Source organism: Musca autumnalis, unplaced genomic scaffold, assembly GCF_047663935.1.
Source record: "Musca autumnalis isolate F117 unplaced genomic scaffold, ASM4766393v1 scaffold_1, whole genome shotgun sequence".
NCBI lineage: Eukaryota > Metazoa > Arthropoda > Insecta > Diptera > Muscidae > Musca > Musca autumnalis.
The window spans coordinates 332,201,872-332,218,090 of NW_027411644.1; the positions used below are offsets into that span (position 1 = coordinate 332,201,872).

Here is a 16,219-nt window from a genome sequence, read left to right on the forward strand (position 1 = left end):
AATTTCAGCCATTTCGGTGTGATAATGAGACTAAAACCTTCAAAATACTGAAGGTTCTATGGGGGCTATATTAAAACGTGGACCAACATATGCCATTTTCAATACCAAACATCCTTGGAATAATGGAATATTCTATACCAAATTACAAACCTCTATCTTAAAAATGCAAACAAGTAAGAACGGTTTTAAGTTCGGCCGGGCCGAACTTGTTATACCCTCCACCAGGAGTGGTATTAAAGCAATTTGGAACAATTAGTTTCCTTTCGTTTAAGAAAAAGACTTAATACCAAATTTCGGCAATTTCGGTCAAATAATATCGCTAACCTTCAAAATACGGAAATTCGGGAGGTACCGTTCTATTGCGGCTATATCAAAACGTCGATTTATACCGACAAATTTCTGGCGTAAAGTTTTTAGACTCAAAGAAGACTAAATACCAAATTTACGATATTTCAGTAGGATAATGTGGTTAAAACCTAAAAAATACCGTAAATCACGAGGTACGCTTCTATGGGGGATATAGGAAGACGTGGACCTATACTGTTAATTCTTTTCTGGAACATTTTATAACCCCATGAAAGACTAAATAACAAATTTCAGTCATTTCGGTGGGATATTAACGTCACATCCTTCACAATTATGAAAATCAGGAGGTATTGTTCTATGGGGGCTACATCGAAACGTGGACCTATACCGACGGAAAGGGTTTTACTTCCAAGGGGGAAAATTTTATATTCCCAACGAAGGCTAAGTACCAAATTTCAGCCATTTCGGTGTGTTAACGTAGCTAAAACCTTCAAAATACCGAAAATCGGGCGGTACCATTCTATGGGGGCTGTATTAAGGGGTGGGCCTGTACCAACAAATTTCTGTGGGAAAGTTTTATTAACCGAACGAAGACGAAATATCAAATTTCAGCCACATTGGATGAATATTGAGGTCACAACCTTCAAAATACCGAAAATCGGAGGTACCGTTCTAAGGGGGCTATATGGAGGCGTGGACCTATACCGACAAATTTAGAGTAGAAAGTTGAATACCCTAATGAAGACTAAATACCAAATTTAAGCCATTTCAATGGATTATTGTGGCCACAACCTTCAAAATACCGAAAATATGGAGGTACCGTTCTATGGGGGCTATATGAAGGCGTGGACCCATACCAACAAAATTCTGGGGAAAAGTTTTATACCACCAATGAACTCTTAATACCAAATTTCAGCCATTTCGGTGTGATAATGAAGCTAAAACCTTCAAAATACCGAAAATAAGGTGGTACCGTTCTATGGGGGCTATATCAAAACGTGGACCGATGTAGCCCATTTGCAATACCAAACATCCTAGGAGTAATAGAAACTTCTGTACCAAATTTCAAAGCTATATCTTAAAAATTGCGAGCTGTATCTTGATTTCAACAGACGGTCGGACTGACGGACAGTCGGACATGGTTATATCGACTTAGGGTCTCCGATGAATATTTCGATGTGTTACAAACGGAATTACAAATTTACCCCTCATACCAATTGCGGATATTATTCGAATGTTCGACACAACTTTCGAAAACGATATCACATTCGAAGAATTGGCAATTGTTTTTCGGGTGTACACAAGCACGTTGTTCTTTTGTTCGTCAAAAGTTTAAAAACGATATCGTTTTCGAACATTTGGCGAATGTTTTTTCTTCACAAGAAAAATTGTTTCGAGAAACATTTTTTACTTTGAAAATTTTTTTGTTTCAAAAAAAAAATTTACGTTGTTTGTAAAAAATTCCCATTTGCTTTTTTCAAATAATTTCGATATAAATGCTACGTATAATATAGACAATAAGTGTTGATAAAGACAACATATGGGTAGGTTGCCAAACACAAGACAACAATGTTTATCAACAGTTAAATATCGCGTCGCAAACATAAAGAAATAAAAACGGAAAAGGTACATAACAGAAACATCAAGAAACTCCACAAAAAAAGTTTTTCGCCACTATCGTAAAACTATCGTCAATCATTCGCTAATAATATTATTAACGATATTCGAAATCGAAGGATTTCCTGCCACAAACTGAGCGACGAGTGAATCGTTTTTAATTCATTCTCGTGTGTCGTTCTCGAACAAAATATCCGCAAAACTCTCGAGAAACATTCGAAAACGATATCGTTTTCGATAGCAATGGTATGGGGGGTAATTATACCCTCCATATTATGGTGGAGGGTATAATGATACATACGTTATAATACGATGATAAAATTTGTGAGAAACAAACGGTTATGTCATTTTGGTTATGTCGTGTGCCCCTATACCTCGATTTCAGTTAAATATTTGTTTACAATGACTTCAACAAATTATCCAAAGTTCTGAAAAATAATAACGTTAAAAGCTTTTTGTGCGGAAGCTTTTTATCGAATCACTTTATAATTAATATTTTACCTAATCTTTACCCAAATAAAGGGAACGATGTTGGAAAAAAGTCATAACCCTACTGTTCATACTACCTTCCAGTCGCACAAAAAAAAAACATATTGGTCGTTAAAGATTAAATAGACAACTTTATTGTTCGTTATATTCATGCGCTCCTCATTCTGAATTTTGGAACTATTTTTTAAGGTTTTAGCTAAAAAGATGACAGTTTTGTATGCCTTGGCTCAGGAGCAGCTGTCGAAACAGTGCCACTACGATTGGGGTCTTCGTTCATTGAATTCAGTTCTTCGTATGGCAGGTGTCATGAAACGTCAATCAGAAGATTTACCTGAAGCTGTGGTACTAATGCGAGTTCTGCGTGATATGAACTTTCCTAAATTCGTGTTTGAAGATGTACCTTTGTTTTTGGGGCTCATTAAGGTAAGACATGAAGTAGACTGGGCAATTTTAAGCATGAATTCAGAACGGAATTTAATATTCTGATCGCTTCTAGGATTTGTTTCCCGGCATAGAGTGTCCTCGTGTGGGTTATCCTGATTTTAATGCTGCCGTTAGACAATGCCTTGTCAACGATGGCTACATTCTTTTGGCGGACCAGGTAAGTTTCCACTCCCATTTGTAGTATGTATTAGCCGGTGACAGCAAAACACTAAACCTTAAATAAAAAATATTAAATTGACTTTTGTGCATTGTGATATGTGTGTGCTGGTACATCATATTGTATTTATATGCAGTTGGTAAAGAATTTGATGAGATATTCTTAGCAAAACTATAAACATCACTATGTAGTCCTTTGTATGATTCAAAGTGAATTCTCCATTAGTACAGGGACGTGAAATTCTTGAACGGAATCAATTTTCTTGCTTCCTGGATATTTTCAAGAACGCTTTTTACTTGCCATTTTCCCTTCTTCTTGTCCTTTTTAAAATGGACATCACAATGACTATTCACAACAGTGACTGTATAGAATGAAACACTTTTGTATGTATACGAGAATAGTTCTTAGCATGCTTCCGGCATTGAAAATAGCAACGTTTTTCTTCATATTTCAGATTTTTGTTCTTCTTGCTTCCAACAGTATAAAAAGAATTTCATATTTTTTCAATACTTTTTACACCATTTTTATTTTGCACGTAACTTGGCAATGGGCACAGTAAGATATGGTTAACGGTAGTATTACAGTTCTAAAAAAAATATGTGTATTAAAAGGCGTTCAAGATTGAACATTAAACAGGGTTGTGTGGCACTACTTCTATCGAACATATGTCCAAAGCGCAATTCGGGAGTTATGTTCACATTAGAGACATGTCATTGGTCCCACTCTTTCATTTCTTTGTCTGAACATGCCCTAAACTGAGTACACATTGTCAGTTTTGAATGACAGTTTTGCTTAAATAATCGGTTACCTGCTAGTATGGCCGTTCATTTTTGTCATTCATCATGCAACCACAAAATATTTTGCGAAAAATCGAATCAGTTTTGACTGATAATGTATACTGCACTTCATGCCGCTTTAAGTAATGTTTAACTGCTAATATAGCAAAAATACTTTTTTTTTAATTTTGTACTGGAATGTCCACTGTGCAATTGTGTAGAGATGTGTATTCGCAACAACAATGTCATAATTTTGCTATTATTATCCCTGACACTTAACAATGATTTTGAAAGGATAAACAAAACATACACATCAAGGAGAGTACAAAATGACAGGATGAAAGAAACTAAAATCCATTAATGGCAATGTTTTTTTGTGAAATCTTAAAGGCGTAGACATTTTGACGTATTTAAGACTGCAACATTGGGGCATGTACGTATGCCACCTATCGTTCAATACAACACATGTATGAATATCCTGTTCCATAGAAATGGTTAAAATAATAACTCTAACAATAAATAATAATCATTCATTTATTGTCGACTTCTCAGTAACATGGGCGAATAAATATCCTTTTTATTTGTTAAGGCTAGTATTTTTTATTTTGAGCTATTTGGAGCAGTACATATCGCTCATTTACTCAAAGAGTGACACATTTGAAAAAATTCAGTTTCGAGAAAAACGAGATTTAAGTTCACGATTAGAATTTGACTTCCCAATTTAAAAAGGTTATTACGCAAAACCTAAAATAACTACTTGGACCATATTTTGCGAACAGGTAGCCAGATATCAGTGCTAAATTTCTGTGCAAGATCAAACATGATTTGAATTGTTTTAGTGCCTCATAAACACAAAAAACTGTTGTGTTGAATTATGCGAAGCTCGTAGTAAATGAGCTGTAACTCGTTGAGTTTTAGAGATATTAGCATGAAAATTTGACACAAGATAAAGTAGAAGTTATTGAAAACATAAAAATTGCTAACTCAGAAAACCCATTTTTGAGTTATGCCACTCTTTGAGTAAATGAGCGATATATTTTGCTCCTTCATTAGGCACACATAAAATGCACATCAAAGTGTCATGTATCTGTCTGTCTGTATGTATGTAAACATATGTATGCTCTGCACTCAGGAACCTTTGGTGCTTGATCTTTGGTCATTAAAACTTTTTGCTGTTGGACTTGGATGTCATTTCCCACTACCGTTATTGTCAACCCCATTTGCTTTTGTGTTAATTGCGTTAGTTTCCCCAGATTAGTAATTATCAAGGAAAGCAGACAACAAAGACCAAGACCATTAGACATTAGGATGGTTTAGCTAGGTGTTGCATATATTTTACATTACTTGTCGACTTAACCAAAATTACTTCAAACTCTAGGTTACATTTCAATATTCCATTTTTTTCTAAAATTATGATATTTTTCTTTTCATAATTTGTAATCTTTATGCTGCGCCACATCACTAAACTGACAGGAGGATAAAGTAGTCCAAATGTATGAGACTATGATGACCCGACATTCAACCATGATTGTTGGCCCAACAGGTGGCGGCAAAACGGTTGTCATAAATACACTAATTAAGGCTCAAACATATATGGGTCTGCCAACAAAATGCATTACGCTTAACCCAAAGGTAAGATAAAATCTTTTCTTATTTTTTTTTCTTCCTGCCATGTTGATTCTGTTGCTCCATGAATATATTGTTGGTAACTATCATTACATTGTGGACGTTATTCTTTGTGCATATGATCTACAATAACGCATACACTTTTACACTATTATCACTATGATAAACTCAGTATTATGTGTAAGGGGGAAGGTATATGGTAATATTATTTTTCTTTAACGATTCTATTGATGTAAATTAATAAATCGAGCACATCAATCATTTTTGGTACTACTTAGGTTAGGAAAATAATGTTTTTTTTTAACTCTGTTGGCATTCACAAATTTGGATGTATCCCCTCAAAAATAATGCCGATTATTATTATCCTATAAAGAACTAGAAAAGTGTCCAATAATTTGAGGCCTTGATGTAAAAAAGGGTCATTTTATCAGGCACATATCTTCCAAACCGGTCAGATTTACTCATGGAGGGAATGCTGAAGCCTCCACCCACTTGGTGTCTGATAGTATAATCTGTTAATTTATGAATGCCCTTTGTTTTTACACATAAATCAAATCCAGATTCGATTTTTTGGTTTCTTTTTTTATAGATATAAACATTTCGATAACCACAATTAAATAAACAGTTTTTTTAGTTTTTTCAATTAATTGATTTGTAGATTCATCAGAGGCATCCTGTGTGGGTGGCATGACATTGTATTACAGTCAAGTTGGTATTAGGGATTCGTTAGAAGTACCATTAAAATATTGTCATTTTGTTGTAAATTATATTTTTTCCTGAGTGATTGACGTTGAATCTTTTTGCTTTGACACGAATAACATTTTCTAGCAGATGAGTTGCATTTAATTACAAATACAAACCGCTTAAATTATTAAATGTTAAATTACATCAACTATTAATATGAAAGTCTTACTAACATTTAAACGCATAATACAGCAATACTCCAGAACAGGGGCTCGTTACCCCCAAAATTCTACAGAATCTGTTTGTCGTAAAATGTAATTCTATGCAATATTACCAAATGAAAAACAAAAAAACAAATCGAATGACACATCATATATTATTAAACATGTGGTTTTTTTAGTTTAAAACACGTTTAATTTAATTTTTTCATTGACATATTCCAATTTGTTGCATTCGCTCTACAAACACGGAAGGGTGTTAATGAACGAAATGTCAATAAAAGTAATTCAACTTTTTTTGTATACCGTTTTTATGAATTTAATTACAGGCTTGTTCAGTAATTGAATTATATGGTTACCTAGATCCGGACACACGTGATTGGTTAGATGGCTTGTTTTCGAATATTTTCCGAGAGATGAATAAACCGATTGAGCGTGATGTAAGTATTTCCTCTTTTTACCCACACATCATACACAGCTAACGCCATAGTGAGTGCAACGATATGCACTACATATTTAACTACACTGCTAGGCAAAACCTGTGACTAATTTATCCAAGATTATGAAAATAAAAGCTCTTATTAACTTCATTTTGTAAATAAATTTGAAAAAAAAAACATTGAAGTTTATGAAATATTTGAAAGGATGCTAATTATAACTTAGGGTGATTCATTCAGACTCATTGAGTCCTTAATACCCAGGCAAGACGGATATAGATAGAACCTTAATGGAATGTTTGTACATTATAGTTAAAGACGGAACGAACGATGGTCCTAAACGTCGCTACCAATGTTTCCTTATCTCTGCAACAGAGAGATTTGTGTATGTAGCGTGCAAAGAGAAGCGAATACTTTCAGACTTTACCCAATATTTTTGGATTATGTCTTAATTTAAGGCAACTTTAATAATCGGAATAAGAGAATTCGACTACCATTTTTTAACTTTTATAATTAGATCGTTTTAGGATAAAGATACGGGACATGGACGATAATAAAGCCATAGCACATTTTTATACTCCACCTGACATTAAAATTGTGAATAACAAGAATAAACATGCAAAACAATAAAAAATGACATATTAATAATAACCTAAAATAAAACATGTTTAACCTTCAAGAATCTCAAATGACTCCAAGCGTTAATAACACTGTCAGCGTATTTATAAGTCAGTGAAAGTTTTGCAACATTTTGTTTAATGAACTCAATGCCAATAAATCCCAAAACAGATTGCCAAGATGAGAATGGTGCAAGACCATCATAGTCATCATCACTAGTGACACCGTCACTCTGCAGCCTTGCCAGGCATGGCAAAACCAAAAACAAATTCCAAAACCTTATTGTCGAAAATCCGTGAAACGTCGCTGTGTGGCAGGCTGAGGTGCAGACTTCTAGTGTGTTCCATATTATCTAATTTTTAAGCTTACATAAACTGTAAAACCTGTGGAGCATAGCATAGATGGCAACTTGACTTAATCCCTGCTGGCAGTCAATGGAGGAACATGGCAAAGTGGCATGAGTGTTGCGTCTCTGAATTGAAACCATACACCAACAGACATGTACGAACGAGTATGTTTTTATTTGAGTATGCAAATTGTTTGTTTGTTAGCAGAGGCAACACCACAATCTCCTTTTCCGATTAGTGTTCCCAGCCTGACAAGGCTCACGTTTGCAATAGCAACGCCAACGCCAGTACCAATTACAAAGTCACAAATGCATCTGCGTAATAATATTGATGCAAAATCACATGTTTGTGCAGTGCCTCCCGCCGTTCTGCATCACACTGAGCTATGAATGTTTCGTGTGCAACGTTTTGAATTTCTATCTGGCAAAAGGGGAAGGATAACCAATGAGTTGGTGGCCTCAGGCATTAGTCGCTAAATGAGATGTTCCTGCATGCAAAGTGACTTTTTAATGATTCCATTTCCTTTTGGTTTATGTTGCATTATTTCCTAATGATGCAAGGAAGAGCGCATTTCAGTTGAATGCTTGAATAGATAATCTGCAAGGAAGTAGACAGCAAAACGATAAGTTAATTAAAATAAATGCATTTTTATATATGCACAACAACTTGTATATATGGAATTTCTAATTAACATATTCGACTTATTCGCCTTTTTGGCCAACAGTAGGTAGCCTTGTTCAAACTTCTGGTATTTTCTTCTGGTTTTGGTAGGTGTAAACGGTAAAGTCATTCACCTCATCGACCACAATAGCATTTGTAGGATTTCATATAGGAAATTCTACAGTTTCCACTTGATTCAATTCTTAATTAGATTAATGTGCCCAGACATAAGTATGTAGAATATTGTATGAGCATATTCAATAGGACTGGTCACTGTATGCATTTTGCAGAGCAATGCCGACAATCATATTCGTTTTTACATCATCAACTAGGCTTAAAAACCCTCCGAAATTACATCTCCTTTTTTTAGAATTGCAACATAAAAGTTAAGAGCATTTTCCATTCATAATCAGCATTGCTATATCTAAGCTTACATAAGTATGATTAAAGTTGCACACAAACAAACGAATACACATACAGGCACAGTAGTACACCTACAAACGATATCATCATATAATACTAATATCCTTGCAACATCTATCTATGCTGTTGGATGCTGGTGTTGTTATGATTCTTCACGGGCCACTTCATACCGCGGCTCTGAAACAACAAAGCTTCTAATGAGATGGAGGTGCACCGCACGGGAGTTGGCATCACAACAGCAAACACCCACACAAAGAAAAAAAAAACTGTAACTAATACAATCAGTTTAATGCACATTCCCACAGGAACGTCGTTATGTCTGTTTTGATGGAGACGTTGATGCGCTATGGATTGAAAACATGAACTCGGTTATGGATGATAATAAGCTGCTGACATTAGCAAATGGCGAACGTATTAGATTGGAAAACTACTGCGCTCTGTTATTCGAGGTGAGTGAGTGAGAACGAGCCGATATAAGGCAATAATGCAGCCATGCATCGCTGGTGAGTAAAACACCCCCATTACTCATCAAGGATAGGTGGTGAATATACTCCAGTGTTTAGTTTTTCTTTGTGTAACGTTGGGAGGGGGGATGAACTTCCCATACCAGCACGATGAATAGCTTTAGTTGCAGCATTAAAGTGCAGTAGATTTAGTTTTAAGAAGAGGCAAGATTAAAAAAAAATTCTCATAGCGAAAACACAAAATGTAGAGATACACACACGCCAATATTGTGTGACATTTTAGACAAAGTAAGCAATGTGAAATCTATCCCCCTCACTCCTGTGCCCTTGGCAAAGCGAATTGGGTAAGTAGTAGTCATCAGCTGTAGTTTGTCGCGTTGGGCCCGGTCGAACAATATTGCGAAAAAATCTATGTTTGAAATGAAAGAAACACCAAATGTTATGTCTGCTGAAATTGTGGAATGGAATATTGAAATTATCTAAGAACAAATTGCACGATTACTAAAGATCATAAAAACAAATTCTACAAAATACCTCTATTACCTGAGATGTAAACTTTATATTTATACCCTCAGCATTTATGCTAACGAGTTTAGACCCTAAGTATGTTTGTCTATCAGACTTAAATAAGGTTATGGACTCAATCGTTGCACTCCTTCGGGTACCTCCCACACAAAATTTCGGATAAGTTCAGTTTAGGGCCTGCTCTCAAATCGCTTTGATTTTTGTTGTAACAACTTGTATTCCCTGCCCCCATGCGACGGTACAAGTTTCATAAGGGCAAATCCATTCTTCTGAGAAAATAACCTGAAAGTTGCAAAAAATCCCTTTGACAAAATAACTCTCGAACGGATCTGTCGATTCGGTCCACAATTTAGCCTTCGTAATATTTTGTCCAAACTTAGTTTAGGTTCGAAGATAAATTATATGGGTCCACTCCTTCCGGTACCTCCTCCACAAAAGTTCAAAAATGTTCGGAAAACTTGTGCGCACTCCACCAGAGTTAGGAGAGTGTCCGATTTGGTCCGTACTTTGAACATCGTAATATTTCTACAAGACATAGATCAGGTTCGAATATGGACTGCATATGTCAACTCCTTCGGGTACCTCCCGCACAAAATTTCGAAAAAAATTCAGTTTACGGCCTTCTCGCGAATCACTTTGATCTTTGTTGTAATAAATTGCATTCGCTGCCGCCATTACGACGGTACAAGTTTCTTAAGGCGCAAATCCATTCGTCCTGAGAAAATAGCCCTAAAGTTATAAAACCCCTATGCAACCATGTAAAGTAGCTGTAAGCGCACGATAACTCCCGATCGGATCAGCCGATTTGGTCCAAAATTTTGCTTCCGTAATATTTTTCCAAGCTTTGTTTATTTTCGAAGACGGGCACTATCGATGCGCAACTTCCGGTACCGGTAAGTTCAACATTTTTTAAGGACAGTTTAGGATCTGTTCGAAGATGGAAATGTACAGCCGGTATTATATTTGATATTGTAAATAGATGAAAGTTTCAATTCCCACAGGCTGAGGGTATATCTCTGTCGGCAAAGCCGACTGATACTTTTTTACTTGTTATATGTACTTTAAACAAGTGAGGACGGAAATTAAAAAAACAAGTAAAAAAGTATCAGTCGGCTTTGCCGACAGAGATATACCCTCCGCTCGATATTGTGCATAGCATTTTAGTGACATTTTTTTCAAATATTGGGGGAAAGTACCGGAAGTTGTAGGAAGTTGTTTGGACAAAATATGACGAAGGTCGAAATTTGGACCAAATCGGCTGATCAGTTCGTGCTCTCCAGCCACTACATATGGTGCCACGGGGGTTTTTTACACGTTTCGGGCTGTTTTTTCATGAAGTATGGATTTGCTCTGAAAAAAACTTTTACCGTCGTAATGGATGCAGCGAATGCAAATTGCTTCAACAAAAATCGAAGTGATTCGAGCGCAGGCCTTAAAGTTAACTAATCCGAAGTTTTGTGTGGGAGGTACCCGAAGGAGTGCACAAATATAGTCCATATTTGAACCAGTTCTGAACGTGAAAAGTGTGGATCAAATCGGACACTCCCTTCAAGAATTATCGCGCGCACAATGTTTCCGAAAATGTTTGAACTTTTGTGGGGGTGGTACATGAAGGAGTGGACCGATGTGGCTTATCTTCGAACTTAAACTAAGTTTGGACATAATATTACAGAGGCCAAATTGTGGACCGAATCGGCAGATCCGTTCGAGAGTTATTGTGGGCTCCAGCCAGACAGACGGACGGGCGGACATGGCTAAATCAACTCCAAATTGTCTGAAACGGATTTCGTCCAAACATACTTGGGGTCTAAAACCAATTGTTCGATGAGGCACGTATCCCGGCGTTTTTCTTCATCACTTCCATTATCGCGGTTATGGGGCCCTAAAGGTTTGAGGCCTTGTCCAAAGGGATCGTATTGCCAGGCTCATATTTTCTAAACCGCTAAGCATTTTAATTTGCTCTCGGATGCAAAGTTATAACTCTTGTCTAAAAGAACTAATTCTGAACACATAAAATCCACCAAACCACATCAAAATCGTCAAGGTCAAGTTTCCTTTGTCTGTCGTTAAGAGACCTCCAGAAGTTTTCTCTTGCTTTTAAAAGACTTCCAAAGGTCTTATGTTGTCTATAGAAGGACACAAGAGGTTCTGTTTGTGTTTCTGTTTGCTTTAGAAGACCTCCACAGCCTTCTGTTGTCTTTAGAATACCTCAAAAGGTTCTCTGTTGTCTTTAGAAGACCTCAAGTGGTCTTCTGTTGTCTAAAGATCACCATCACATGTCTATAGTTGCCTTTAGAAGACCCCCGAAGACCTTTGGTCTTGTTTTCTGATGTTTTAAAAAGACCTCCGAAGGTCTATAGAAGACCACAAGAGGTCTTCTGTTGTCTTTAAAAGACCACAAGAGATTTTCTGTTGTCCACAACAGACCTCCAAAGGTCTTCTGTTAGGTTTAAAAGACCTCCAAAGTTGCCTTCAAAAGACCTACAAAGGTCTTCCGTTGGCTTTAGAAGACTTCCAAAGGTTTTCAGTTGGCTTTTTTGGCCTGAACCTTTTTACACTTTTGTATATGTACTATATTTTCATTTAAAAATATTGATCACCGTAGTCTTAGGTTAATTTCAACTGCGTAATAATAGCTGACGCGTTAATATATGTATATTACGTATACGCACCAAAATACGTTACCCCATTATATTAACCCTTAATTGGTCACCATAGTTTTCAATTATTTCCCCAACATATTCTTAAATTACACAATATATATTTTACTGTTTAAAAATTTCAACAGGTTGGCAACTTAAATTACGCCTCTCCTGCTACGGTTTCTCGTGCCGGCATGGTTTATGTTGATCCCAAGAATTTACGCTATAGTCCCTATTGGCAAAGGTGGGTCTTAACACGACCGGAAACTCAAAGAGAACTTCTAAACGTAAGTAAAAAGCCAGTCACCACTTTCATAAACAAAACATTTCATGTACATACATAGCTAAAATGGTTCCATACTCCCTTTCTTAGGATATGTTTGAAAAAATCATAATACCGGCGATTGCGTTCATACACGAAGGCCTGGATGGCACATCACAAAGTAATCCCCTCAAAACAGTAATCATGCAAACGGAATTGAATATGGTTGTGCAATTCTGCAACATGTACGATGCTCTGTTGCCACCATTCGAAAAACAGGATGATTTGGCATTTGGAGCACCGGCACCGGTGGCCTACGATACGGACGCATTGGAGTGTGGATTTATACAATGCATTTATTCGTCATTGGGTGCCTGTTTAATTGAACATGATCAGACAGTCTTTGATGAGTTTTTAAAGCGTATCTCCGGATTTCCCTGTGTGCAGGATTCCAAAGATAAGCCGGCGACGGGAGGACAATTGCCCACAAGCAAGGCGACACTATACGAGTATTTCTATTGTCGAGAAAAAAACTGTTGGATGGCATGGGAATGGGTTGTGCCGCAATACAAACATGACCCACAAATGAAATTCAGTGAAATTTTGGTGCCGACTGTCGACAGCACAAGAACTGTGAATGTGTTGGCATTAAATAGCCATGTAAGTTTCGTTCCACCCCACGCCCAATTTCAACTGTGATAGAGAAAAGATTGCAATTGCAATTTAGAACATTGATTTTAAAATATCCCACAAAAAATTACCTATTTCAATTGAAAATCAGACAAAGCATAACATTTAATTTTTGAATATTTCATATTGAAACCTTTTATGTTTTTTGTCATCCGTTTAGATAAAACGACCTGTGTTATTGGTTGGAGAAGCTGGTACATCTAAAACAGCTATTATATCCCAGTACCTGAGGAGTCTTAACAAGGATGTTAATGTAAGTGCATTTTAAACGTTCCTAAAATGGAACGTCTTACAATAAGCGGCAGCAAACGGCGTCTGTACTCCATTGGAGCGGCTGAATATGTAGATGGAAAACTTTAAACCCTTCAGAAGGAAACGGGAAACCACTGAAGTAATTTTCCTTGAAAATCATACAAATGAATAACACATCGCAGAATGAATGGCCCTCAGTCTCCGGCGAAAGGAGGGTGCTAAGAATCCCCGGAGGTAAAACAAAACAAAAACTAAATATTGGAACATGGAATGTAAGAAGCCTATATGAAACTGGAAAACTCAACAATGCTGTATATGAAATGAATAGATTAAACATGGACATACTTGGAGTCAGCGAAACTTGGTGGACAGACTCTGGTGATTTTAGATTTGAAAACACAAAAGTATACCACTCCGGAAACCTAAACGGTGTACATAGAAAAGGCGTGGGTATTATAATGAAGAATCATATAGCTAATTGCGAAGCTGGATATGTCCCAATGTCTGAAAGAACAATGTTGGTAAAAATAAATGGAAAACCAATAAACATGAATATAATTCAAGTCTATGCGCCCACATGTGATGGAAGTTCAGATGAAGTTGAACAATTTTACGACGAAATAGGAAAACTTTTGAAAATGACAAAACCCCACGAATTAACCATCATACAGGGTGATTTCAATGCCAAAGTTGGTAATGAACATGTAACTGGCGTCACAGGAAAGCATGGATTGGGGGAGAGAAACGAAAGGGGAAATAGACTTGTACAGTTCTGCCAAGAACACAACTTTGTAATATCAAATACACTATTTCAACTCCATCCAAGAAGATTATATACATGGAAATCCCCACGGGACCATATAAATAATGTGGTTCGTAATCAAATAGATTATATTCTGATTAACAGACGTTTTAGCTCCTGTATAACAAAATGCTCTACATATCCTGGAGCGGATATACCATCAGATCACAACCTTCTTATGGCAAATGTTCGGACAAAGCTGGCAACAATTAGACGTAAAAAGAATGTACCGAAACCCGATATCAATAAATTAAGCAATCCCATAATTAGACGAGCAGTTGCGGATACTATTAACTCCGACCTCAGAATAATCCAGCAAGATGGTATAGAAACGGTATGGAATGATGTTAAGGATATTATCAAAAATACTATGAGAAATACTTTAAAAAAGGATCCAGCCCCAAAATATGAAGAGTGGATGACTGATGAAATCAGAGAACTTCGATTAGAACGGAAAAAATTCAAAAACGTAAACTTTGAAAGATATTGGGAAGTCAATAAAGAAATAAGAATCGCAACGCGCATCGCTAAAAATGAACAAATCAAACGTAAATGTGAAGAAATTGAAGCCCTGCAAACACTCCACGACGACTTTAATTTGCACAAAAAGCTGAAAGAAACAGCCGGAATATACAGAAGAAAACCGCCAAATATACTCTTTGACGATAACAACCAACCCGTTTTTGAAATCTCAAAACAAAAGCAAGTATGGAAGGAATACATATCAAAATTGTTTACAGATCAGAACAGATCAGACTATAATCGCACTGAAAATTCCCTTGAAAGCGAAAATCCTATTACCAAAGAAGAAGTCGTCTATGCAATAAAAACCCTGAAGGACAGAAAAGCTGTGGGACCAGACGAAATTCCCGCTGAATTGCTCAAATTAATAGATGAAAATAATATACAACTGTTTGTGAAACTCTTCAACGATATATACGACACAGGACAATATCCACGAGATTGGCTGAAATCTACATTTGTTCCCATACCAAAGAAAGCAAACGCCAGGAATTGCAACGATTATAGAATAATTAGTCTAATGAGTCACGCCTTAAAAATTTTTTTACGTATTATTCACAAAAGAATATACACTAAATGTGAAGCAGCAATGGGAGAAACCCAATTTGGATTTAAGGAGGGAATGGGAACCCGGGAAGCACTGCTTGGTGTTCAAGTGCTCATCCAGAAGTGTCGCGATGTCCAAAAAGACATATTTATTTGTTTCGTGGACTACGAAAAGGCATTTGACACAGTTCGACACGACAAACTGGTTGAAATTTTAACATCAATAGGTATTGAACCCAAAGAACTAAGATGCATAAAAAATCTTTACTGGAACCAGACAGCATCAGTAGAAGTATCCGGTGAAACATCCGATGAAATAACAATATCCAAAGGTGTTCGACAGGGGTGTATACTCTCACCATTATTATTTAATATATATGCGGAACAGATTTTTCGAGAGTGTGTAGAAGGAAAGAGGATTGGAATAAAAATACATGGGCAATTCATTAACAATATACGATACGCTGATGACACCATGATAGTAGCGAGCTCTTTAGGTGGCCTCCAAAATCTCCTTAATTCTCTCAACGAAACAAGTAATTCGTACGGATTACATATTAATCTCAATAAGACAAAATTTATGATCATTAGTAAAAGTAACAATGTTTACGACTCCTCACTAAAAATCAGTGAATCAGAAATAGAGAGAGTAAAATCGTATAAATACTTGGGAGTGCAATTAAATGAGCAATGGGAGTCTTCTAAAGAAATA

At 36.5% G+C, this 16,219-nt stretch overlaps 1 protein-coding gene across 1 annotated transcript in view; it reads left to right on the forward strand.

The window, feature by feature from the left end:
- Dhc98D (Dynein heavy chain at 89D) overlaps positions 1 to 16,219 on the forward strand; it is a 202,085-nt gene that overhangs the window by 146,620 nt on the left and 39,246 nt on the right. Inside the window, exons 39-46 of the mRNA XM_073962972.1 lie at positions 2,602 to 2,835; positions 2,909 to 3,013; positions 5,263 to 5,421; positions 6,647 to 6,757; positions 9,108 to 9,251; positions 12,580 to 12,720; positions 12,807 to 13,355; positions 13,546 to 13,638. Coding sequence (XP_073819073.1) covers positions 2,602 to 2,835; positions 2,909 to 3,013; positions 5,263 to 5,421; positions 6,647 to 6,757; positions 9,108 to 9,251; positions 12,580 to 12,720; positions 12,807 to 13,355; positions 13,546 to 13,638 — 1,536 coding nt within the window. The remainder of the gene's footprint in view (positions 1 to 2,601; positions 2,836 to 2,908; positions 3,014 to 5,262; positions 5,422 to 6,646; positions 6,758 to 9,107; positions 9,252 to 12,579; positions 12,721 to 12,806; positions 13,356 to 13,545; positions 13,639 to 16,219) is intronic.